The sequence below is a fragment of the Anticarsia gemmatalis genome, chromosome 9 (genome assembly GCF_050436995.1).
Source record: "Anticarsia gemmatalis isolate Benzon Research Colony breed Stoneville strain chromosome 9, ilAntGemm2 primary, whole genome shotgun sequence".
Lineage (NCBI taxonomy): Eukaryota > Metazoa > Arthropoda > Insecta > Lepidoptera > Erebidae > Anticarsia > Anticarsia gemmatalis.
Window position 1 is genome coordinate 7168509 of NC_134753.1, and position 25340 is coordinate 7193848.

Genomic DNA, 25340 nt, shown 5'->3' on the forward strand with positions numbered 1-25340 from the left:
ATATTTTACAAGTCAACATGAATTTCGAGGTTGAAAATTATAATAACGTTCCCCTTTTATTTTTGCACAGCAAAGCTTAATAATGGAATCATTCCGTTGTTTAAATATTTGTCCGGTCCTTAACCAGGTTTTTCAGAGAACAGGTAGACAAGTCATTTGTAAGAAAAAATGCGCCTTTTTCCTATAGCAATGTTCATTTCCAATTGCGACATCGTGAAAACAACGTATTTAAATAATACTAATACACGTATTGCTAGTGTAATGCGATATAAAATATACTAGTCACTGTGATACTCCTTATTTTTCTACGATAAATAATCTCAATCACATCGGCTATCTATACACTCGTGCTCTTATTTTTAGTACCAAGTCCAAGTATTTACTCGCTGCCCCCGATAATAATAATAAGAACAAAATTATAAAAGTAACTTACATTCAAATATAACACTTTCATCAAGAACATTCTATGTAATAAATTCTTACACCGGCAAAGAATTTTAATTAGCTACTCATTTTTATATGGTCAGTAGCGTGTTTCCTTGTTATTTACGTTTTTAGTACTTTTTAGTACATATAGTTAATGATCAAGGTAGGATTTCTTTTAAGCTTGCTCTAGTTTAAAGCGTCATTCATGTGGAATTCGACATGACAGAGACACTACTCTCTTGAGAGCTATGCATTTTTCCAGACTGAAAATTGAAAACCTTCCCTGCCTGTTCACTTGAGTAGTTCCTGTGATACGCGTAGTAGACATTTTAGGATTGTTATATAGGATTGAAGATAACCTCCGGTCATTTTGAGCCTAGATTTAATCAAGCCGGCGGTAGGTCTCAAACTTCAATCTAGGTGAACATATCACATCCCTGCCAACAGGGCTCTCGGAACAACGCTGTTATATTATATTCCAAAATGGTTTTACAACTTTAATTATAATTTGCATGTTAATCAACAGTAGCCGTTGGATGAGCCTATTTGAATAAAAATATAGAGTTTGAATATTGTACGCTGAAGGCTACAAAATATATTCTAGATTACAACAATGTACAAATAAACTAAAATCACAGCCGGAATTAAAGTTGGTGATAATAGCTCATTCCTGAATATTGAGTTCTGACAAAATACTTGAATACAAAATTAAGATAACTCCTTAACACAATAACATCAAGTGTAGTGCAAAATGTTTTACAATTTATAACCAAAAAAATAGTTTTATACCCACGGTCTGCAATTCCTATCATAAAACGAGAATTCAAACTCTTACACTATCTTTACCCAAATAGATGGCACTAAAGCGCAGACAAGTTCTAAAACAGTGGCAAATGCATCCTTTTCCATAGAGCCGTAGAGTGTCAACTGCATATTATCTCAATAACGATGTGAATAAATTATCTATGAACAGGTATTAAATGTCAAATGAAACTGCATAATGATATAACCGCTACAACGATAACTATAAAACCGGCTACCTGAAAACTATAACACAGGTGTTCTCCGGTCTATTATTTTGAGCAGAGAAATTGAATCGGAAGAGGAAAATTTACCTAATTGATTAAATCTTACAGACTTGCATTGCAGAAATAAAATTTAACGTTAGTTTAAGTTTTACAATTCTTTTTTTTAGTGATTCTGTAATTGAGCAATTCTAGATTTCGTTAATAAGTACAATACTTGCTAATAGAAAAAGGTACACATTTATTTTTGTAACTACAAACGATCTGTGGGTAAAGCTACCCTTGGCGTGGTCATTCCATAGATGGGTGTCCACATAGTGGCATTTGAACGGGCGTCTCCGTGCTTCGTAGGGCACGTAAAAAGTCGGCCCCAGTTGTTATCCACCAAAGGCGGCTTGAATAACTTTGACACTAGTTTGAAAACCATACGATGAGAAGAAGAAGCACTTTGTAGAAAATTAAAAATCGAACGCTAAATAATTGTAGTCAATAGGCGACACAAAACCTATTAATATTAGACGATTGTTTTAAAAGCAATAAGATAATTGTATTCAAATCAAACTCATGAATTTAAATTGCAAGCACTACAACAATATAAATGCAATAAGAATTATGCAGTGGAATAATCTGTATCCAGTTTTGTTTGCGAACAGAACTCTAGATATGAAAGCGCACATGTATTTGTGGGATTGCATTAATATTCAACTGACGTCATCGTTCTACTCCACATACTTAATCAGTATTGTTGAATACAGCATCCTTGCTTGTTATTTCAAACAATATAAAACTCTCCTAATGGTAGTGACTTAATGACTGTGGTGCAAAAATAAATCCTGGTTCGCGAAATCTTGGTAAATGGTTCTGTGAAGAAATTCTGTACTGTGTATTTAGAAATTTCTTTATTAAGAATAACATAATATGTTGGAATTAATAAATAAATAATTGACACAAAACCGAAGGCAAGAGGAGACCTCTACGACACGGACTCGTAAAACAAAGTTATGTTGATGATGAATGGGTCTTGATATACCTTAGCCAACCCCTTTGAAGAAAAAAATAGCACTGCAAAAAACTATGCAAATATGATAAGTTATGGATACATATTTATATTATGAATAGCTGACTGGATTAACCTGTCGCGTGCCGGATCGATGAGCTGAAATTAATCCAGTGACACCATTTTAATTGCAATATTTCGAAATGTTAAAACGCAAACATTTTAATCATCGGCCACGAACACTTTTGTTTAAGGTGAGACCGCAATTATGATGCGTACATAATTTATTGACGTTTAACGTTAATTAACGGATATAATAATTATAGGATATATTGTCGAATAAGTGTTGTCATATAATATTTTCAATTTCGTTGGCTATATTTTATGAAGCAAATTACGTACAGCAATTAACATAATAGCTGTATAAGTTCCTAAAGTCGTCTTCTTCGCGGGGTTAACTTACCTGAGTTTGAAGTTTATAAAATACTAGCTGACCCGCGCAACTTCGCTTGCGTCACATAAGAGAATCATATTTTCCCCGTTTTTGTAACATTTTTCACTGGTACTCTGCTCCTATTGGTCGTAGCGTGATGATTTATATAGCCTATAGCCTTTCTCAATAAATGGGCTATCTAACACTGAAAGAATTTTTCAAATCGGACCAGTAGTTCCCGAGATTAGCGCGTTCAAACAAACAAACAAACAAACTCTTCAGCTTTATAATATTAGTATAGATATCATCATTTGCTATTACCGCGAAGAAATACATCGTGAGATACCCACACTTAGCAGGAGACTTAGGCAGCTTAGTAGACTAACCACTCTCTATGAACCATTTAGATATGATAGGATGACATGTGCCTATTCCGTGCCTAGTTCGTGAACTGATACCTAGATTAATGTTAACTTCACAGCCTTATTTATTTTAAACTGCGTAGAATGAAATACACAATCTCTTATCATTGATATCGTATGTTCCTTCCTGTTCGATTCGTTCGAACTATTGATATACGGGTGTTAGACAGATTAACTGTTTGTTGTGAGTTTTAGATATAATTAAATAAATATATAATACCTAGTTACTTTTCTGATAACGTCGATCGATGTCGTAATTGTTGGCGGAGAATTTTAAGCGTCCTATTTACTTGTGCGATAATAGTTACTGATTAGAAAGATTACCGTAAGTATTATAACAGTTATTTATAAACGTGGACGTAATAGTTCCTAAATTTACTTCTAATGCCTATGATATTGTACTAATCTATCTTTATTGCGAGTCTATCAATAGAGCATCATTTCATATATCATTTTAATGAATATTACATTCTGAACTTCATGTAGTTGAAATGTTTTACTTCAGAACCTTCATAAAGGCCAATTCAGAAAGGGTTCATGGCAACATATTAACGGCTACTTTCGATATTATCTGATCCGTTCACCGTAACCGCACTAACCCCAAACTACCCGGCTCAAGAGCTAAACGAGTATATTTTTCACCCTTAGAAATACGAACATGTGAACGCACCTTAAAAATTTACAAACGAAGGTGCTGGCCGAGTAATGGGCCGGGTGGAGTTAATTTTCCGGGTCAACGTTACCTTTAGGGTTACCACACAATTCGAGTTCAGTTAGAGCTCTTCACTCACCAGAGGCAAGTGCTTACTGGCCACACTCGCATTTCCTTGTTTATAACTCAACACGTTAAAGTGGTTATATCGTTGTACCGTATTTCATATAAAACATTTAAATGTAATAGCTTCTAACTATCTAGGGGTGTGTAGGAGTTTCTGATGGATTTTCCACGGCTTCGGCTATGACGCATACGTCTATTTATAAATACATCATTTTTTACGTGTCGCACAGAAGTTTTAATAAGCTATTTTTACGACTTGTGTCGGTGAAAGCAAATTATGTAAGTAAACAAAAACGCCTTTCTGTATTTGTTAGTCGCCTTAACTTGATTACAAACCTCAATTATAATCTTTGTTGAACAATGTCAGCAATTTTCTGCGACATATTATTTTTTTTACTGTCGTCGTTTTTTTTTAATATACCTAGGTTCTTGGATATTTCTACTATATAGAAACATATTCGCTTATTACGATACTTAACAACAAGATCAGCAACTACGTGAGAGCGCCTGTTTTATAGTTCAATATTCAATGTCTAGACTCGGCAAAATCTTTGATATCTTTCAGTATTTTAGCTGAACTAGTTTGTTTTCTATTTCAACACGTGCTATAACAATGGCCAAGCCAAAAATGTTTTGGAACTACAATCACAATGACATGAAAATTATAGTAATTTATATCAGCAACCCTCTTAACACACCCTCATAATAATAATAATGTGTTATGTGATATCGGATCATTCACAGTTTGATGCATAAATAATGACAGTTGATTGCGGATTCCATTTATTACCCACACCACACCACACCACACCATAGGCAAAGCTACATACAGTAAGCGTAAATTTTCTCGCTAATAAGCATAGCAACATACCAAATTTATGAACGTGTAGAAGAATCATAACAATTCTAATTGTTTGATTGGTTGTTTCTATTGTAGTTATAGAATACGGGAATTAACGCGAACACGCATTTTACTTTTCATTTAAAACTTAAACTGCCTAATGTTTCGGCGCAGGTTGCACTCGCCATGGCCGTCACTAAACATGCAATGCGAGATTTTAAAAGTTATGATTATTCTGTAGTAGGATATACAAACCTACCTTAATCAAACCATCAATCAACTTACGATACTTCCTTGTCACCTGTGGGACATAATATGTACTGTACTTATATGATGGGATCTCATACTCAAATATTAATGTCCGCATCATCGTAGAAGTATGGGCACCATACAGGAAAGTTTCCCACGAGCGTCTTTTCGCCAGTTCGCCATCTAATTGTATCGGTCTTAATGAATTAAACGTCTTTCTGTCTTCGGCTCAAGCAGGACTGTGTTTACACATCCTTAACGAAAGGCAACGATGGGGAGGCGACGTTTTAATTTTAACGTTACAATTAAGTCTATTTTGTGTCTTATTTGGTCTCAATTGAAACTATTCTAACGCACAATCCTTTGTATTGTCATATTAACGACAATATGTTTGCATCAGGACTATTCAAGACGTCGTGATACCTCCTAATAAGTATCTAATGTTCCTAATAAATAAAACATGTACGTGTACTATTTATGGCTGCAATAGAGCTCATCAACGCTGTACCGGTCAGATACATTTTTAAACGAAAAATATACAGCTCTACGCATAACTTTTAAAGGCCCATGAGGATAATCCGCAAATCGACTCATTATCCAAAAGCTTATTAATAATTACAACGCATTAACCTTCTGTTAACACATACCCAAGCCTCATCGTGAACAGAATACAATTCCATTAAGTTTAGAAATGTAGGCGTCGCGTTACAACTTGTTACAAAAACACCTCCAACAAAGTTTATTTTCTCATTATTGAATATTATTTTCCCGCAGCTTTGCGTGGGACATTTTCATTCCCGCAAACTTTAGTTTTAAATTAAATTTACGATGTTTATCTTTTAAATTAGATATCGAGATATATTTTACTGATTCAATTTGGAATTCATGATTCTCTTACTTTAGCACCTAGGACCCAATTTGAATTTAGATTTAATAGAAGATTTTAAGCACCACCTCGTGCGGAAAGACTAAAATATATAAAATATCAGTTCAACAGCTAGCAATTACCACAATCTTCATAAAATATACATTCAGAGAATCCAACTTACTACGATACGACAAATCTGTAAAGGCATATACGACTACACGTCATTTTAAGGTCGTTTTCAAAAATCCCGCGGGATCTCCGTAGCTTAAAACTATATTAAGCCGCGTAACATTTCATTATTTCATTAAACACTATAATAACACTTACGATCATTCACATATGTAATAGAATAGCGTACACATTATGCAAAAGCGCACTTAAATTAATTCGGCGTGCCTTAGGAACGTTTGATTGCATGCACAATGCTCGTTCCATTCCGTTGCAGAGAGGGCGTAACAGGTCGACCTTACTTCCAGGTCAATCTAGCTGATTGTGAAAAGTGGAGTAAAATTTCTGAAGACCTTGCGAACTTGTGCAGTATTGAATTGCATTTCATTGATACTTCGATTTCAAATTAGCTATCAGAAGTAGTTTCATAACAACTTTTCGTATATCCGCGTATCGTGACGCTTACCTGTTATCAGTGTTGTTGAAGATGGTCCTTATGTCTTATGCAATCGTTTTATTGTGTATCTATAATGTAATAAATAACAGCCTTTCTGCTATTTCCTGCAATCGGCTCGTAATAAGGCATTATTGATATGGATTTCATTAAATTTATGATAAATCAATGAAATACATAATCTACATTTGTCCACGTCGGCAAACTTAAATATCTTACGTGTCCGCACTTCCGTAACTAGTTTATCTCTCCTTAAAAGACATCGTCAATCCTGATATATTATAATAGGAAACAGTAAATAACACATCTGTTCCCCGTAGGTAAATTTAATAATCACTTTGGCAGTCTAGTTAAAATATTACTCCTGTTATACTAAAAGCTTTAGCAAAATGCAGCGTGGTAGTTGTCTAATTTTCTTTACCAGGTAAATTTGCTAAAAAAACAATCTACTTTTCAAATACAACACGTACTACAATTTCGTGCAGTAACAATTACCAATATCCCTTGTTTGTCGATGTACAGATAAGACAATAATGGCTTACTTAGTAATGCAATGAGTCATACAAATACATACATAGATAGAGTATCAACAGGCGGAATTTACATAACAACACAAGCGTATTGATTTAGCCTTGTATGTCATTAGTGTCCTATGTTAACGGGTTTTAATACGTCCTGTCACCGGCCACTAGGTTATAATTAATCTATTGTGATTCTGTAACATTGCAATCAAGATATCTATCTATGCTTTGCCTTGATGAGTTTAGGGATATAGGACTGTTGAGATAGACCTTGTTAGTAATGCATTACTAGAAACTGTAAGTGCATACAAACATTGTCGATTATTTTCTTTTACGAAGCTAGCTAAAAGTGTCATCACTACGCAATAAATAAATTAATTCATTTAGGCAATAACACTATTAAGCAGGATTTATACTGCAAGTAATAAGCGTACAAAGTACATGTGTGATACATAGTTATTCTAAAGTAAAAGTTTTCCTTTCAGAAAACTCAAAGCAGTTTCCTTTCAGATTTTCGGCGAGTACCCAATAATCCTTCGAAAACTCCGTTCAAACTTGAGTAGCTAATAAATCGATTACTTGAACAACATTATCCTAATCAGAATATCTAATCATAATAAGTACCTTGAGTCACCTGTTGAATGGCCCAGAGTCCCTCGTTGAACCCGTGAACGTTTTTTCTTCACGTTTACCTTAAAAAAATCTCATTTTACCTTTACGAGAATTTGCCTTTTTAGTACGCTAATAGGAAACGATCCAACATACGCAAGTATAGGTACGACAAATTTTCAACATACTGTAAATAAAACTAAGTAACTTGTAGAGAATCTGAGTTTACAAAAAAAATGTGCGAGATTAATTCTTCCGTCAGCTCTTCTAAATGTCTTGCAGTATGGTAACGTGTAATCTGACTAGACATTTCCTGGTCTCAACTGACCTCATATGACTACTACTGACTACTCACTAAACCTATCCTTTAAAATGACATGAAAACAAAGCAACATTATTAATCGTTGAGCTAATTACATTATATTCCTAGGCCGGACCTGAAACTTGACAAAAATAAATTTAATTTGAACTCTAGTAATAGTAGTTTTTAAAGTAAACTGACAAAGTAGCCCTAGTTTTAATGTTAAGTACTTATATTATTATGACTTTTGGTTCGGTGACTACTTTACCCTTATTTTACATCAAATTGCCAACTAAATAAAACTCGTAACAAAAGCCGGAAAGAACCAAACAATATAAAGCTTTCGTAAAGATAAAATAATTGTCTGTTTCGTTTCAGATCGCCTTAGCGACGGAGAACTCAATAATCCTGCAGAACCTGGATTTCGCTGCGAGTGACAGCTATTCGTGCGAGGTGTCACTCGACACACCGATCTATACGAAAGCCTCGCCTGAAAAACAACTCACTGTATTCCGTATGTATAACATTTTATTTATTTACATTTATTCAAATGCAATCCACAATTTTACTGTAAAAAGTTTAGCATAAGTTAATATCAGCAGAGATAAAATAATTTCCAATGTAACTTGTCCAGCTTTAATTTAGCTAATTAGTTGCTTTATTATTACGAGTTCTCGAAGTAGAATACTCTACCATGCAATTAAATTTAATTAATTTAAAATAGTTTTCACTCTGTAGTGCGAATAATTAACTACAGCCGGGTGGCGTTAAAACCACTGCCACGATGAGAGCTACAAAAGTAACTGTCCCTATTTAATTACGTCATATTTTCACGTTTAACTTATTTTATTTTATATTTCAGTTAATTATTATCATTAATGCCAGCAAAATGCCTGCCGGAAAATTAACGTACTACACTATGATTTTTCATGCAAATGGCTAGATCACTTTTGACAATTACGATACAGATAGTAGGGGTTAAAAAACTAAGCTAAAAAATAATGCCCAACAAAGAAATACATAAAAAAACTAGCTAACTGCCTTTACTTTTTTCATACAAAATTAATAGAAAAAATCTTTAACCATCCCGTGTGTGTCGTCTCGCTTTGATTACTTCATTATATCAAAGCAAATGTCCAAGCCGCGCTCTTTGTTATGTGTGAAATTTCAAAATAATTCTGATTATAGTTCTGAGTGAAAAGTGGACAACAAAGTATAATTTTCGTTGGTAAATGCCCGTATCGCAGACATGTTGGACGAAGTCTGAGTGCTGTTAAATTGAGATTTATTCCTTGACGTGTTGCTTAAACTCTCAACTGAGTTAAGAGATATAAATGTTATTTCGGTACTTAAGTAACAGGTGAGGTAGAGCTATGGTAAATGTTATAGTGTTTTTGATGTTATGAAGTGAGTCGATTAGCTTAGTAATTAACAAAGATGAATTAACTGGAGTTCAACATTGTTTGATGCGCTTTCTATGAACTCAGTGAACTTCCTCTGCACCGAATGTTTAGAAGTCCTTGTTCGCAGTTGGTGTATCCATTAAATAGTACATAATTATGCAAGCATAGGCACCATTTAATTACTTCACCCCCCGCCCCCTCTTTTTCACTTTGAAATAATACTAAAAAACCGGCGAGTCCTGAACAGGCGATTATGCTATTGCCCACTTTAATGTTTATCTAGTCGTACTTTTTTCTTTTTTTTTTTTTTTTAAAAAAGACAACTCCCGCACTAAGAATTGCTCTTGTGTCGCGGGGACTTTTACAAACATACAAACAACGGACACAAAGCACAACCAGACCCGAAACAATTATTTGTGGATCGCACAAATAATTGTCCCGTGTGGGAATCGAACCCACGACCTCCCGTTGCAGTGGTATCGGCGTGGCGACCTAAACCACTGCGCCACAGAGGCAGTCAAACAACAGTACTATGAATTATTATTATTATATCGCAACATGATCATAAAGCCGTTTTCGTGTAAAGTATTCGAACTTATGTCAACCCTGTTTCGCGACACGCACTGTTACTGTATGCACGTAAGAGTGACCCTTGAATACTAAAAGAGGAATACATTCAATATTATCTGGTCGCGAGATGTAAAACTACATAAAATAAACTATTTTGCCGCCCAAAACATCATCATTAGTGTTCTATTAGAATTCACGATGAAGGCTGACCATCGCGTGCGTCGCATACCAAATAAGATCACACGCACCATTAAAATCAAACATACCTGATATCAAACGACTTTGAACCTTAAGCTTGTTAAAATAAGCAAAATTTAAGCATCCCAAACCGCAGTCTTGGTCGGAAGATACGGATAGCTGAATAGGATAGAGCTATTTCGAATCAGAAACGGTAGCTTGATTGGGTTTTGAATTTGCTTTACCCGACCGCAGCGAATTTTGTGATTTCTGACTTGAATAAATGCAACATCAGCGACACAAAATACATGTAGATGGGTACCCCAAAAACTGGACTAACAATTTTTTAAATAATACTATTATATAGGTTAGAGTTCAAACCTCATGATGATGTCAGATATCACCTGAACAATTTGTATAATTGAACTAAGTACTTACTATGAACTTAGATTTTAAAAATTTGAGTAATATTGTCAAAAGCAGTCAGCTTCTGATTTAAACCGCCTTGACTACCAGCCGGATGCATTGTATATCTTAAACTTTAGTCATTAACCGTTGTTTTCTCTTGAAAATAAAACATTATGTTGGTATTTCTTCAACCGAACATTTATCACGAGAGGGGTCGAGCAAATATCGCAGACTGGTTTTTATTGAGGAGGATCCGTTTCCGTTCTCTGGTTTATGTATCTCGAAGAAAAGAAACGTAGACTTGCCATAAATTAGATTCATATAAAATCATCCTTAAAAATCTAGACAGAATTAGGAAGTAAAATAGGCAGTATCACAAGGACCGTTGTGTAAAAAAAACAAATATATAGAAAAACATTACCACTACTCACGACCGGTAAAGCGCAGAGCCTAAAATGTACGCAATTTGGTACCCTGCGAGTCCTGCGACGTAATAAATGATTAATAGAGCACCCAAAAGGTTCGGGAAGGAAATTCCTCACCCAAACGGGCAGTAAATCAACTGCTATCACAGGTGTGTGTACATTTGTACAACATGAATGGTACAGAGAATCGCGAATTGAATACAAAAATATTCAGTCAATCAGAACACCGTTTGTTTGTAAAGAAACTTGCGTATTATGATGAAATGTACTGATTCGTGTGAAAAGCTTTACTACTTACATTTCATTTTGATAAGATAAAGGTCTAGGTTGCGTTGTTTATAAACAAAGAAAATACGGTTGACTTGATTCGTAGCCGTGGGTAATCATATCTTATACCTATGTATTATTTGTACGTAATATTTACAACAAATTATCGGAAAACACTCGAAGTCACCAAAACTATTTTGGTTTTTTCGACTTCTAATAGGTAATTATCTAAATATTATGGATTAATGTTACAACTTTATCAAAGTGTCACAAGTATCCTTAAAGATTTACTGGGCGCCTGTGACTCGCTTCATAACAATATAACAAATATTTTTTACTTACGTACGAGTTAAGATTAATTATAAGCCTGGATTACGTTTGTCTGCATTTTAATTCCTTCGTTGACTCCCCTGTCACTAGAGAATAATCAATAATATAATTATACGAAAATGTTAATCTTATTTAATAACTGCAATAAAACCCTATCGGCTTAATTAATTATCTCAAAACAGCGCAGATAAAGTTAACCTGTCGCTCTATATAAAAGCGTAGAAACAAAAATGGTACACAAAGTCCGGTTACTTTATACAATGCGCTACCTTCTAGTACTGTTTTTAATTCAGTCCGCTTGGGTGCATAATAATGCAGAAGAATTAAGAAGCTGGCATCTAGAAGTCGGAATTAAACATGCGGAAAATATATATCGCATAGAACAAAGCTTGAACAGCCGGATTGTCGGAGGAACAATAGCCCCGATCAATAATCACCCATATCTCGCCGGGTTACTCATTGATCTGGGATTTGGGTCCACTTCTGCCTGTGGAGGCTCAATATTAACTAATACAAGAGTTTTAACAGCCGCACATTGCTGGTATGATGGAAGACTTCAAGCTAGACAGATCACCGTTGTTCTCGGCTCACCTTTCTTGTTCCATGGAGGAATAAGGATGGCTATTAGGCGGTTGGCTGTGCATCCAGGCTATGATTCGAGAACTTTCGCTAATGATATCGCAATGCTTCATTTGCCGGCACAGGTACCTTTCAACAACGCTATTCAGCCGATAGCATTACCTTTTGGATCTCTTCTTAACATAGACCTAACTGGACAATGGGCAAGAGCTGCGGGCTACGGGAGGTATTCTGATTTAACTTTGCCTACGACCAATACGGTAACGAGAAATGTCATGCTCCAAGTGATGTCAAATGCTCAATGCCAATCAGTGTTCGGTGATGTAGTGCTGGACTCAAATATTTGCACACATGGTAACGGTGGTGTTGGGATTTGCCAAGGTGACTCAGGTGGACCACTCACGATCACCGTTCATGGGCGTGAAGTCTTAATCGGCGTCAGCTCATTCGTCGCACGAGATGGCTGCGAACTACAGTTCCCGTCAGCTTTTGCAAGAGTAACCTCATTCATGGACTGGATACGGATGCACCTGTAAACTTATTAAGATCTTGAAAAATTGTGATACTAATAGATAAATTACACTGTACAAAGTACACGTTCGTTTTTGTTTCACGATTCCTTCAAACAAGATAAATAAATACTGAGCCATCATGTTAAGCTGCATTGTAAATTAAAATAATTGCCTCTTAAAGATATAAATATTATTTGAATTGACGAATCACAATAAAAGTTCATTGGAAAAGTACGAGTTTTATAAAAACACATAGTTTTAAACCCTAGTAATAATGTGTTGATTTTTGTCACCCGACGCCGTGACGCTCATATACTTACCCGACGTCAGGAAGTAGGTGGAAAATGAGGACAGCGAGTTTGCTCCGATTAATTGGCTAATGGATCCAGTGAACCGTTCAATTATTTATTATCTACATAATCATGTAATATTTTAAACGTAGGTAGTAACGTACTAAATATTTAAAGGTCTACTACGAGTTACAAAATAGTTTATTACTATTCCGTCCAATTAATATTATGACCTCATATCACGTTAGGTACCTACTATAGGTTTTAATTTGGAAAATTGGAACAGTGTTTTTGTATTTGCACTTAAGTATACTAAAAAACATAATACATCAGACGTTAATAGATCTAAATGTTCTGCAAAACATTTAAATACTAACATACAATCACCTAAAAAATTCAAACATAAAGCTTCCCTAAAGAAATGTTTGAATTGTTGAGGGAAGCTTCATAGTGACTTTATCAAGTGACGATTCAAACTTTTGTTTTAGATCCTCAAAAGCATCACCCAAGAATCGACTTCCCTACACGTTTTCTAAGTTTTGGCGAGACTCTCCGAGCCAACTGTACCACCGCCCCTGCTCTGCCCGCCCCACATATCACATGGTTTATCAACGGGAGAAAGGTAACGCTATCTAAAATCATATTTATGGTATCTGACATTGATCTTGATTTACTTTGTATGACCGGGTCGTCTACAGACTTCATTTCAAATTCGTAATTAAATTGATTCATTATCTACAACACTGTAAAAATAAGTACCTAAAAGATGACAGCCGTAATATCCAATACAATACTAAATTCTCGAACACAAGTCTTTTTGCGCTAAATATCAGGGAAAAACAAAAGTTGTCTAACAAAATATGTTCAAAGCTATTTATTTGTAAAAATCTTTTTAGATGGATGAACTCGTAGCGCAGTCTCATAAATTTCGCGTACCAATGAGCGAGCGGAATGGCCGAAGAGGTTTACAGAGGAGCTTCGAGCACGACAGCAGTTATAGCAGCCCACCTCCACTACTGACCCTGACGCACGCGTCGCATGTCGCCACTAGACCTCCTGGCTGCATCTTGAAAGAACATCAGGTAAAAACTATTGAATTTGAATTACTAACCTCCGGTTTCTGAGGTACATTTAGCGGTAGTTTATTTATTCAACAGCGTTTAAACTCAAATAAAAAAAACGCTATTAAATAGATAAACTGCCGCTAAATGTACCTCAGAAACCGGGGTTTATACCTAGTTATATACCTACTAAACAAAATGTGAATGTGATGAATAATATGTAGGTAGGTACAGTGTACACTAGTGTACAGCTTACCAAAGAATTCAGGAATTTTGAGCAACGTAATGACTATATCTGCACAACTGCGGTCACGCCTCTGATTAACGCAAATGGTCTAGGTATTTACCAGATAATTAACCGCTAGTTAGTACTCGAAATTACTTTTAAATAGCTATCTACGCAAAACGGGCCGGCATCAGTTAATTAAATCGTAACTTCAGTCTAAAATGACGCGTAAATAAATTTGGTTTACATGTGTACGCCTATACACGTTGCTAGGCACAAGGAAATTACTTTTATGCAAATTAACCGTTATGTTCGCACGTGCATGTGTCTGTCTACCGTGGATGTACGTAGGCGTATATGAAAAATTTTCCTTTTTACTTAACATACACTTACTTGCGTTTTGTAAGTATTCTTTCTGCATTTTCTCGAGGCGCCTCGCCGGAAAGGGCGTCATGTCAAACAGTCCCTACGGTGAAGACTACGTCAAACAACTTAACATAAATAAATATATATTTTTAGAATAAACTTACAGCATATAAATGTGATTTAAACTAGTATCTAACTTCATTATTCCATTCAAAAAATTACGCCTCGTTGCGCTTAAAAACTTTTATTAAAATCCGCAGTTAATTTTGTGATTATGTCTGTTGTTACTAGTTTGTCTGTCGCAAGGGAACCAACAAGAAAAACTTTTTCTTGAACGTCGAGTGCAATGTACGAGACATTGCAACAATGACCTGAAACTAGATTTAACTAGTATGAATACATTTTGAATATATTTAATGTTAAGAAAGTTTTCTCAGACGATGGTCGCTTCACATGAATATCTAAACTCTACACTTTCTAGACTTCTCACCGTTAGATAAAGACTGGGCTTCAGAAGTTGGATAACCTAGGACCCAATTAAATTTACATAATTTGTAAACTTACATACCTAAACTTAACTATGTTTAGACTACTTTGTTAGTTAGACTTTATTAAAGTCACGTTACCATTGAAAATAATTTATTAAAGTTCCACTTGCGACAAATTCCAGCTTAAATTTCTTTATAGTGTACGTTAAATACATTCAATATAAATATTTTTACAGGTAGCTGGAATGAAGGAGCACGAGGAACTGAATATCATACACACAAGCAGCCGGCATAAAAGTCGCAAGCCTAGTAAAAGAGAGTTATTCGTGACGGTGTCAGAACTGCAGATCGTAGCTACCGGGCGGCTAGAGATCACGTGTGTCAGCACTATACCAGAGTTCAGGAGCATCGAGGACAAATTCGCTGATGTCAGAAACGATACTGCTATAGGTAAATCAACAGACTATAGTACCTATTACACGATTTTATGGATGTTGTATTAGAACTTATCTAATTAAAAGAAGACCTATAATTAGACCCTCAGACTAGGTTTACGTGTAGGTAAGCAATATAAGCAATAATTGTGAACACCACATTGGCATAAGCCTATGCCAATGTGTTATGTGTTACCCAAGTATGGTATTTTAACACATTTAATGTTAGTGAATAGATATCTATTGATTTTGATTATGATCAAATAATTAGAAAGAACATACATTGAGAAGAGTATCTACTTCCTCCTTATCGTTAGGTACTCATTGCATACCTGTCTCTAAGTATACCTAATATTGAACATTCTGTGTTCCAGTGGACGTCATCAAACCCTCGACGTTGTCCCAGCCGCCAACAAACATCACAATAGCAGACTCAAGCACGTCGGGGGCCACTAACAAATTTTTTTCATCGCTAATGTGTATTTTAATTATTTGCTTGCTCACTGTTGCTTGATAGGGCAAGTCGTTAAATTTTAATAATGGGCTGTGATAAAAATTATGTGTAATATGTTCGTCTATTAATAATTATAAATACTTCATCGCAAGTTTTGAAATCAAAGTAGATTATTTCGATTCTGCTAGTATACTGAGTACTAAACTTCGGGGAAATGATAGTCTACTTATTTAAAAATATTTAGAGCCTATAGCTCAATTTATCTCATTTCAAACCTGTATTATTTATAAAAATCGATGATTTTACAAATTGTGGACTTATCTGCTAACACCTGAGCTTCTGGTTTATATTTTAATTATGTTAAACCTTGTAAAATATAAAAGAAAAAGAGTTGTGAATATAGACTTTTAGTAAAACAATCGAATCGTACTAGAAAATCTTTAAACTTATTAATCTGATAATAATTAAGTAATGTTTATTTACGGAACTACATATTAATTATTTATGCAATAATTTTCTTATCATAGACATATAAATAGGCCGGTACTATTATTATAGATAACTACGAATAATAACATTTTCAAAAGGGCATGGATTGCGGATATTATACTAATAAACGATGTGTAAGCTCTGATTAGTGAGTCTTTTGTCTTTTTCACTGAAAGTGACAAAATACTGTCTAAAGCATGCTACACACTATTACTACTACACACTGCTATTCGGTTCCAGACGTTCGGTTCGGCAATATTTATCTAACAACAAATCCGACTCGACTATCTCGAACTCGACTCGACTTGTGACGATCGGGTTTATGTACACATATTCGGTTTTGTCGTCCGGCAAGGCGAATTAATGCCAAACCGAAGTGTGTAACATGTCTTACTAATCATAGCTTAAATAGCAGATGCACTGAAAGGAATCACGGGGTTGTAATAAACTATGCCCGAAAAATTGTATCCTGTTGATAATTGTACACTTTGGTTAAAGACAAATAAATTATGTTTCTCTATACTAAGACGCAACCGGCAAGCAAAATTCAGAACAAAATCAATCCGAATTATATTGGTCATTTTATTTTATGGACAAAAAATGTTTCTACTTGAATATTTTCCAGAAAGGGGTACAATTACATTGCTTATTAAAACCATTGTTGTGCCTAGACATTTTCGAAGTCGCCAAAATAACATATCATCTCCTCGAGAGACAAGTTTAGTGTGTAAATTATAAGTATTTAGAGAATATATAGTAATTATTATATAAGATAACTCTAGATATGACAAAACGATACCAAAGTGCTTGATTGTGTAAATGTTCAGCAATACATACCTAATTATATACGAAAAGGGGATGGATGCAGATAGTTACATATCGAGAGCATTCTTAACCGACGTTAAGCTAATATTTTTGCGAAGCATAAACTATGTTTATTTTTTTTTATTTTCATTTTATTTTTAAGTGATTGTAACAAATATTAGTGAATGTATTAGTACCTACTGATTATGTGTACAATTTACTTGTCGTTGTTATTTTGTATGGCAAGAATAACCAATACAATTATGTGGGATCAAAATAAAATAATTGTTATAATATTTAATAGGTTTTTAGAAATGTTGCAAAGCTTTGTATTAAGTACTATTACTTCAAGAACACCGTCTTATCCTTTAAGCGAATAAACTGATAATTGATTATGTAATACAAATTAAAAAACATGGGTCATTATTTTTCTTGTACAGTCAGCAAGACTAGTCGTTCAAGACATTGAAATGGTTATGACTGTATGCTTCTAAAGCCTTGTTTATGGTTCCGTACCCAAAGGGTAAAACGGGAACCTATTACTAAGCCTCCGCTGTCTGTCTGTCTGTCTCCAGGCTGTAGGTATGTCATAAACCGTGATAGCTAAAAAGCTGAAATTTAGAGCTAGGAAGCTGTTTTGAAGCATACAATGATAACCGGTTCACGTAGGTATATGTATGTGCATAATATGTCTCGTACTCGGTGTTTAAAAGCTTTTTCAGTGCCTTTTGTTACTGACTACCACCAATATACTAAAAACGACTGAATGGCATAACATGAACTCGCTGCTTCGTATACACAATTATAATGAAATTAACTACCTGTTAATTTCATGTACCTTCCTAAATATCTACAATAACTTGAGAAGATAGTAGGTATATACAACTGGCAAGCAAAAGCAATGGATAAACATCAGAAATGGGAAACCCACTTGTTCAGTTGCGATAGATAGATATTGAACAAATATTAACAATACAAATAAAATCCATCATAAAAATATTAACTAGCTATAACTTTGACATATTATATCTTTTACTAGTCAATTTCGCTGTTCCAACTAAGTAAACCTTGCATAATTATTCTAAAGCTTTATAATAATAGGTATCCTAATTGTAAATAGCGATATTATAATGGAGTGTAAATATTATACCAATACTAACATTAAATATTATAGATTATATAGTTTTACTGCCTTAATTTAATACAACATCAATGTGTTCGTCATATTAAATATATTTGCCCTCTTATTCATAAAAATATATGAAGTTATAAAAGGCTTATAAAGTGTTTTGTTTCTTTCACTCCTTAGCGAAATGAAAAAGAGAAAACATATTATAGTAGCTTTTTAACTAAAATAGGTTTATAGTGTGTTTATGAATAAGAGGGTTGGTCTTTAGGCCGGTATGTCCACGGTATCTTCCACAAATACATATCAAAAAAGCATGATTGTTACATATTTTAAGGAAAGCCTTAGGAACCTAAACGTAGCTAGTACCGAAAACTATTTACCTATTTACATTATTTAATATAATTTGTTGAGATGTGCCTCTTGTTCAATTTAAATATTTTATTTACAAACGATGCATATTAATAACTACCTGATTATAATTTATAATGTTGAAAATTAATACAAACTTTTATACAAATCTGTTCAATATTGATTTCCGTATGATAATACTTAGATAACATAATACCAACTATACGATGAAATCGAATCTAGTTTTGATTAGAATATCTAGAACCAAAAATCTCTTCTAAAATAAAATTAAGAGACTAGAAAATAACAGAACATTAAAATAAATATTAGAATCTAAGTGAATCGTACAATCAGATCCATATAATGATTCACACCAACTAATCTTATCTGAATGGCATACTCGGTTAGATTGCCTAAACATGGTCTAAGCATTTATGGCTCTGACTGTACTAATGAAATGACCTTGTGATTATAGTCAACGAAATTATCCTAATGTAATAACTAGAGCATTGAGACATCAATAAAAACTGACTAGGTACTACCAAGACACTATTAACGCTTAGAATAACAGACGTAAAAAATGTTAAAAATCAAGTTCCGGATATTAACAGCGATTGATAGAATGATTATTATTGATTATCGATTAATATTGTCGTATGATGCATCAGAATCGGTTGATTTGAGTAAAAGGTTTGTTTTTATAAGACATGGTAATTTATTGGATTACTCCTGTTTTTTCTTATTCGTTATATATATTTTTTGCTGAACCTGTTTTGGTTGAGAGTCGAAGCTTATTGCTTGACTGTTTAGGGTTTGCTTTATTATTATTGTCACTACTTTCGTTAATGACATAATAATACATTCCTTTATTTTATATAAGCAATGGACACCTGCTGATTTTCAGATAACCTACTAAAAGTAACACTTGTGCCGTTTGTATAGAGCTAAGTCTCGTCACATGTAACAAATAGAAAACCTCGTCATCCTGCTGAACCTGGAAACGAAACGGTGTAACTCATCATTCAAAGGCTATGCTTAAAGCAAATGTTTAATTGTTTTCAGATTTTTTTTCCACGTGTAGGTCAAGGAAACCCTTGTTTTATGTCCTCGTCCTCATAATACTAATCTATTTTTTAGCAAAGCAAGCATGTCATTGTAACCTTGCCGCACTAGCGCGCTAGTGTAATAGAAGGCCTATGTTATTGTTACGAAGCGTTCATCCATTTTAAATAACTTGAACGTGTGATAAACCTTGTTTGTTTTTCAAATACTAAACATGAATTAACAATAAAGTACCTATGGAAATTTACAGCTGGTTTTATTACTATACCTAATTGTAAAACATTTAAGGAAATGTGGAATCTGCAATACACAGGACATTCTGTACTGTGACTGTATTTACTTATATTCAGAAAATGTAGAGCAGGAAAATAAGTGATAAAGAAATCCGGTTTTATTTTGTACATATATCTTTATTTAATAACAACTAAATATACAAATAATTTAAGAATGAATATTTAAACGTTGAAAATAGAACATCTATTACAGCAGAATAACATTGGTGATTATTATCGCCTGTTAAGAATACAATACTTGGTACTCTGATTACTATCATTACATACTTATATTAGTATCTTGACAAAATCTCTATAATTTTAAAATGTGCTAGTACATGCATATAGGAAGGTAAGTACTATGCGTATACATCTATAAACTTGAAATAAATATATGTGCATAATAAACTTAAATTAATTCATCACGTGAGATAATATTTCGCCTTTATAATGTGCTAGCTCCACTTGAATTTATCACCACTACATTCAAAGACAAATTAAGTCAGTACATACATTTGTAAGTATCGCATTCAATAGTCTACGAGCACCATTACACAATCCATTTTCTCCATTCCTTACATCTAACACCAGAAAATCAACTGATATCAAATATATTACCAAAAAAATAATAATGACTTAGACAAATTGAATAGAATTTACAATACTAGTTGCAGAATCTATACATATTTTAGGCATAGAATTTTATTTTTGGATTTTTATCTATCCATGACTGAGTTGTGGAATGACACACATGTATTTAAAAAAAATATTATCGTAGTATTTAATATTAGAATACATAATTCGCAAAATAATTACATACAGACTTTAATAAAGACCATTTCAATTAATTTTAGATTTACACAGCATTCAACTATACGATTTGGACAACCAACACACTTTTAAACAACTTTTTAAGTAGTAAAATGAAATAGAAACGAAAATAGCAAAAATATTCTCTGCAATAATCTATAATATAATTTCTAAAGCTCTGTATCACATTAATTACTCATTGGACAACCAAGGATATTTACAGAATCGGACTAAATAACTGCATAGACCGGCGACATTTTCTAGTTTTTTCGACATTTTCTTTTTTCTAGTTGAAGATTCTAAATTATACATTTTTAAACTTTGATGTGTCATATTTAGGCCATGTTTAGAATTTACAATCATGACTACTGAAAGCCTCTAACTGCGGGCATGACACTGATTCTGATATCCGTGCCCAACAGTGGGAAAATATTTATGGAATTGCTCCAAACGCAAAAAAATGGAAGTTAGGTACTATACAAAGTGCAAATACCACATCAGATTGTCAAACAACACCTCAGCAAACATTCTGTGATACAATGAATGCCTAAATGACTCGTCTAAGTTACGATACCTCACGATAATATACTGTTAGTTTAATTTAAAATACTTTTTAGGGCAAGTTTCACGACTTTTAGATTAGTGTTGGATATCCTATCTGATAGATATAGTAACAGCAAATGTATAAAACACTCTGTATCCACTTGTTCAAACTAACCAATTCATACATTTCGTAAGGAGGACTGACATTTACTAATTAAGTATCTATGTAAATGTAGATCTCAATAACACGTACCTACATAATCTCGACAACACGTTATACAGTGAAATGGAATTTAAAATGGAAGTACCTACATACCAAATATCGTAGATTTAAACGCAACCTATTATATTTTCAATTCTAAGTACATATATTATAAAAAGAACAAATAACATCTCCTAAATGGAGCCTTAACATTTGCTACTTGAATTGACAAATTAAACGCTTGAGCGTGTTTTAGGGTACTCTGAGACGACGAAAATTTAATTATTCGTAATGACTAATGACCTAGATAGAGGGAACGTCACCCAATATACACACGGCGTGCAATGAGCAGACTTCTTAAAACTTCGAGTTAATGTCTCTACTGTGGGCACATATTTAAATAATGCATATTACATAATTAAATATTATTTAGAATAGCCGTGTTGAATTTTATATGCAGCTTCATTTTTATTGCGCTTTATTATCTAACTGTTGAACAATTTGATTTGAAACCACTTTTGTTGCCACAGAAGCATTAGGAATAAGAAAACGATCCATATCTTTTATCAGTAGGTTGTCTCCATCAGGTATTCCGTATTTAAATGTTATTAATTCCGGATGTCTCTTTTTTGCCGTTATTTTAACGATTGTGGACAAAGGTCTTCTAGACATAACCTTCGCAGCTCCTCTTTTATTTGGAATGTCGCGTAATACAATAAGATGGGTTTCAGTAACAACTAGGTAGGAATCATGCATATAGCCATTAAGCAATACTTCTTGACATGGGAAGTTATCAACAATATTTTGTTCCTTAAGGAAGGACTGTACTTCCACAATTTCTTCTAATGAATCGGAATCTGTGAAATCTCGACGCAAACTATCCGACCTGGAGTCATCATCTTCGTCATTGATGCTGAATACTGGAGGAACATTTCTGTATCTCTGTTCCTTCCTGTCTCCAGCTGATACATGCCATTCTCCATTATTGTAATTGGAGTTGGGATTAACAATGTATTCTATTAGCTTCCCTTTTACTTCTTGACTCTTTGCTTTCATTGCTGAAGACAGTTTACTAAACAATTGCTTGGCTGGCATATTATCTCTGATCTTAGTCTGATGTGTTTCTGCTCCCTCATTATTATTATTTGGTGCACATACTAGACAGGTGGATGGATTATGTTCTTCCAAGCAATCAGTCATGTGAGGCCCAAAATAGTCATGTATTGCTACAAAACCTCCCTCCAACATAGAAACATGCTTAGTATTCCTTTTTAAAAATGATGCTACCACCATGTGTGCATAACTATCTTCCTCAGTTCTTCCTGAACCAACAAAACATAAATGTTCTCCTGCTGCCAGAGAGCCTGCAGCTAAGGCTTGTCTCTGAGCATTCAGCAATCCTTGAACAGCTGTATTAAAGGCAGAAGGTTCTTGCAGCATCAAGTTGCAGTCAAGATGAAATGCTGTTGATAAGTGACCAGCATTGTATTGTTCAGCTGGTCTACAATCTACCAGGAAAAATTTCACACTGTCGCCATTTGATGAGTCAAGTGTAGCACTTTCAATTAATTCATGGACGGCCACAGGAAGACATAATGCTTGGGAATAGAGTTTTGAATTAATTTCTAGTAGACTATCAGAGAATAACACTTCTAACACATCTTCACGGAATGACTGAGGAGTTTTGAGTGAGTAGTAATGTGCAAGTGAACAAAAATCAGAAACATCATTTGCTTCTAGGTCCCCTGGCATTTCAATTAAAGTTTGAATAATTGATTCTTTGTCTTCATTCTTCATTTGCAACAATTGTTCTCGAGCATTAACAATCATAATTAGGCAAAGGAAGAATATAAAAAATGGGTCAGACCTTTGAAAATATAAATCCCACATAAAAAGTACTACTTCTAGAGTGCATGTACCAGCAAAAAGAGACCTCAGCCACGGCAAACAATACTGTTCTGGAGTGATGCGTTTTGTGTCCAAAAATGAACAGAGCTCTGGATCATGGTATTGCAGAATTAATCGAAGTATGTGGAATGGCACACCATTTTTTACACAGCCTTTTGGAATGTACAATTTTAAGATTTTCTCAAATAAATTGTATGTGTCTGACCTTGGTAATTTCAAACTTAACAGTGGCAACAAAATTTCAATCCAACCATTATTTGCACTATAATTAATAGATTTTGACTTACAGTAAAATGTTATTATAGATTCTATATCAGAAATAACTGATAATTTGTCATCATCATCATTTCCAAGTCGTTTAACAAACTTCTTGACATCATCGCGAAGTTCATTCTGATTGGTTAAATCAAATATTTCATCAAAGGATAACAGCTGATTACCTGCTTCTTGGCAACTTAGACATAGAAGCCAGACATCAGGTCGTAAACTTTCAGGGATCTTTTTGCCTTTTGTAAGCACATTAATCTCCTGTGCTGAACATCCATCCAAAAGAGCTGACTCCAATTCAATCAACCTGAAATTAAAGTAAATATGGATTGTTAATTTTTGCTGCTAATTAGCTACAATTTTTTGTAATTAGCTTTGACACAGTGGCTATACTGTGTCAAAGAAAAAACAAATCGAATGCTGTTTTACAGTCGAAATTTGCACAGTTGAAGAAACAATATGAACAGATGTGTTTTTAGAAGAAATCATTAATGTAGGTAAAATTTAATACCCATCCAAAACCACAAGATATGAAATAACATACTTCAATGATGATTAATATACACATTCACTACATTATAACATGACATACTGTAATGCATACTGTTTACATTTTTGTATGTTTCCATCTATAATCAAGGAAACATATTTAACTAAATGTCACTAGCAAACTGCACTCATTATGAATATTTACCAAGTACTGTCGTCCTCGTCACCTGCCATGGCTTGCACTTCTCTTGAAAACTAAAAAGTCCTGATAGCACTATTTGCTTTCTACGATTATTCGTTTCGTTTTCATATAACCACAGATTGTAGCATTTGCGCACTTATGTTATTAATTTTCTGAAAATTACACGAGAAGTGTGTTTCATACGAATTATATGATTTAATTTCGGTAATTTCTGTAATGTTTATCACGATCAATCTATTCCAATTTGCAGTTTCAACACCACAATACCACTTAACTTCAATCAGTCCTGTCTGTTCTGTCCAAAGAAAATACAAGTTAATACAGATTGAGCTTTATCGTCATCTACATAAAGTTAAAACTCGTTGCTAAACATGAATTGTTATCTTTATTTCCATTCTTGCAACTCGTTCGATAAAATATACCATACCAAAAAAAAAGACAAATACGGTCGTCTTAATCAAAATTTATTGAAATTCGGAAAATTCGCTAATACCTAGAGGCACAGTTTTTATGGTTATAGGTATGTTGTAAATGTTTTCCTGATGCCAGTTAGCATACAGAGGCTAGTCCATTTCAACTAGGTACCTAGCTACGCTACGCCTTCTTCCCACAGCTGAGTAGGTATAGATCTCTCATTATGATTCTGACTGCATCCTGATTATCCTGAAACATAAAAATCCGTTCCTCAAAGTGCTTAATATATTATATTCATTTTGAAATTCACTACGATATT

The 25340-nt window shown here is 34.0% G+C and overlaps 3 protein-coding genes across 4 annotated transcripts in view; 2 read left to right on the forward strand and 1 right to left on the reverse strand.

The window, feature by feature from the left end:
* The window catches only part of LOC142975258 (uncharacterized), a 73340-nt gene extending 53179 nt beyond the window's left edge, over positions 1 to 20161 (forward strand). For both annotated transcript variants that reach the window (XM_076117997.1, XM_076117998.1), the window contains 5 exons: positions 8471 to 8606; positions 13542 to 13675; positions 13950 to 14135; positions 15431 to 15644; positions 16003 to 20161. In XM_076117997.1, coding sequence (XP_075974112.1) covers positions 8471 to 8606; positions 13542 to 13675; positions 13950 to 14135; positions 15431 to 15644; positions 16003 to 16142 — 810 coding nt within the window. In that variant the 3' untranslated portion in view covers positions 16143 to 20161. The remainder of the gene's footprint in view (positions 1 to 8470; positions 8607 to 13541; positions 13676 to 13949; positions 14136 to 15430; positions 15645 to 16002) is intronic.
* LOC142975259 (brachyurin-like) lies at positions 11926 to 12845 on the forward strand. The gene has a single exon (XM_076117999.1). The coding sequence runs from the start codon at positions 11933 to 11935 to the stop codon at positions 12785 to 12787; it is 855 nt and encodes a 284-aa protein (XP_075974114.1). The 5' UTR covers positions 11926 to 11932; the 3' UTR covers positions 12788 to 12845.
* A 148-nt stretch (positions 20162 to 20309) lies between the features above and the next one.
* TBC1D23 (TBC1 domain family member 23) lies at positions 20310 to 24899 on the reverse strand. Its single transcript, XM_076118000.1, has 2 exons — positions 24611 to 24899; positions 20310 to 24223 (listed from the first exon to the last, which is right to left on the reverse strand). Exons 1-2 carry the CDS (start codon positions 24637 to 24639, stop codon positions 22210 to 22212), a joined length of 2043 nt encoding a protein of 680 aa, XP_075974115.1. The 5' UTR covers positions 24640 to 24899; the 3' UTR covers positions 20310 to 22209.
* Between the last annotated feature and the right edge of the window lie 441 nt (positions 24900 to 25340).

Coding starts and splice junctions, on each gene's coding strand:
- LOC142975259 (XM_076117999.1), top strand. CDS start 11,933: ATGCGCTACCTTCTAGTACTGTTTTTAATTCAGTCCGCTTGGGTGCAT.
- TBC1D23 (XM_076118000.1), bottom strand. CDS start 24,639: ATGGCAGGTGACGAGGACGACAGTACTTG. Junction 24,224..24,610: donor GACGAGGACGACAGTACTTG/GTAAATATTCAT, acceptor CTTTAATTTCAG/GTTGATTGAATTGGAGTCAG.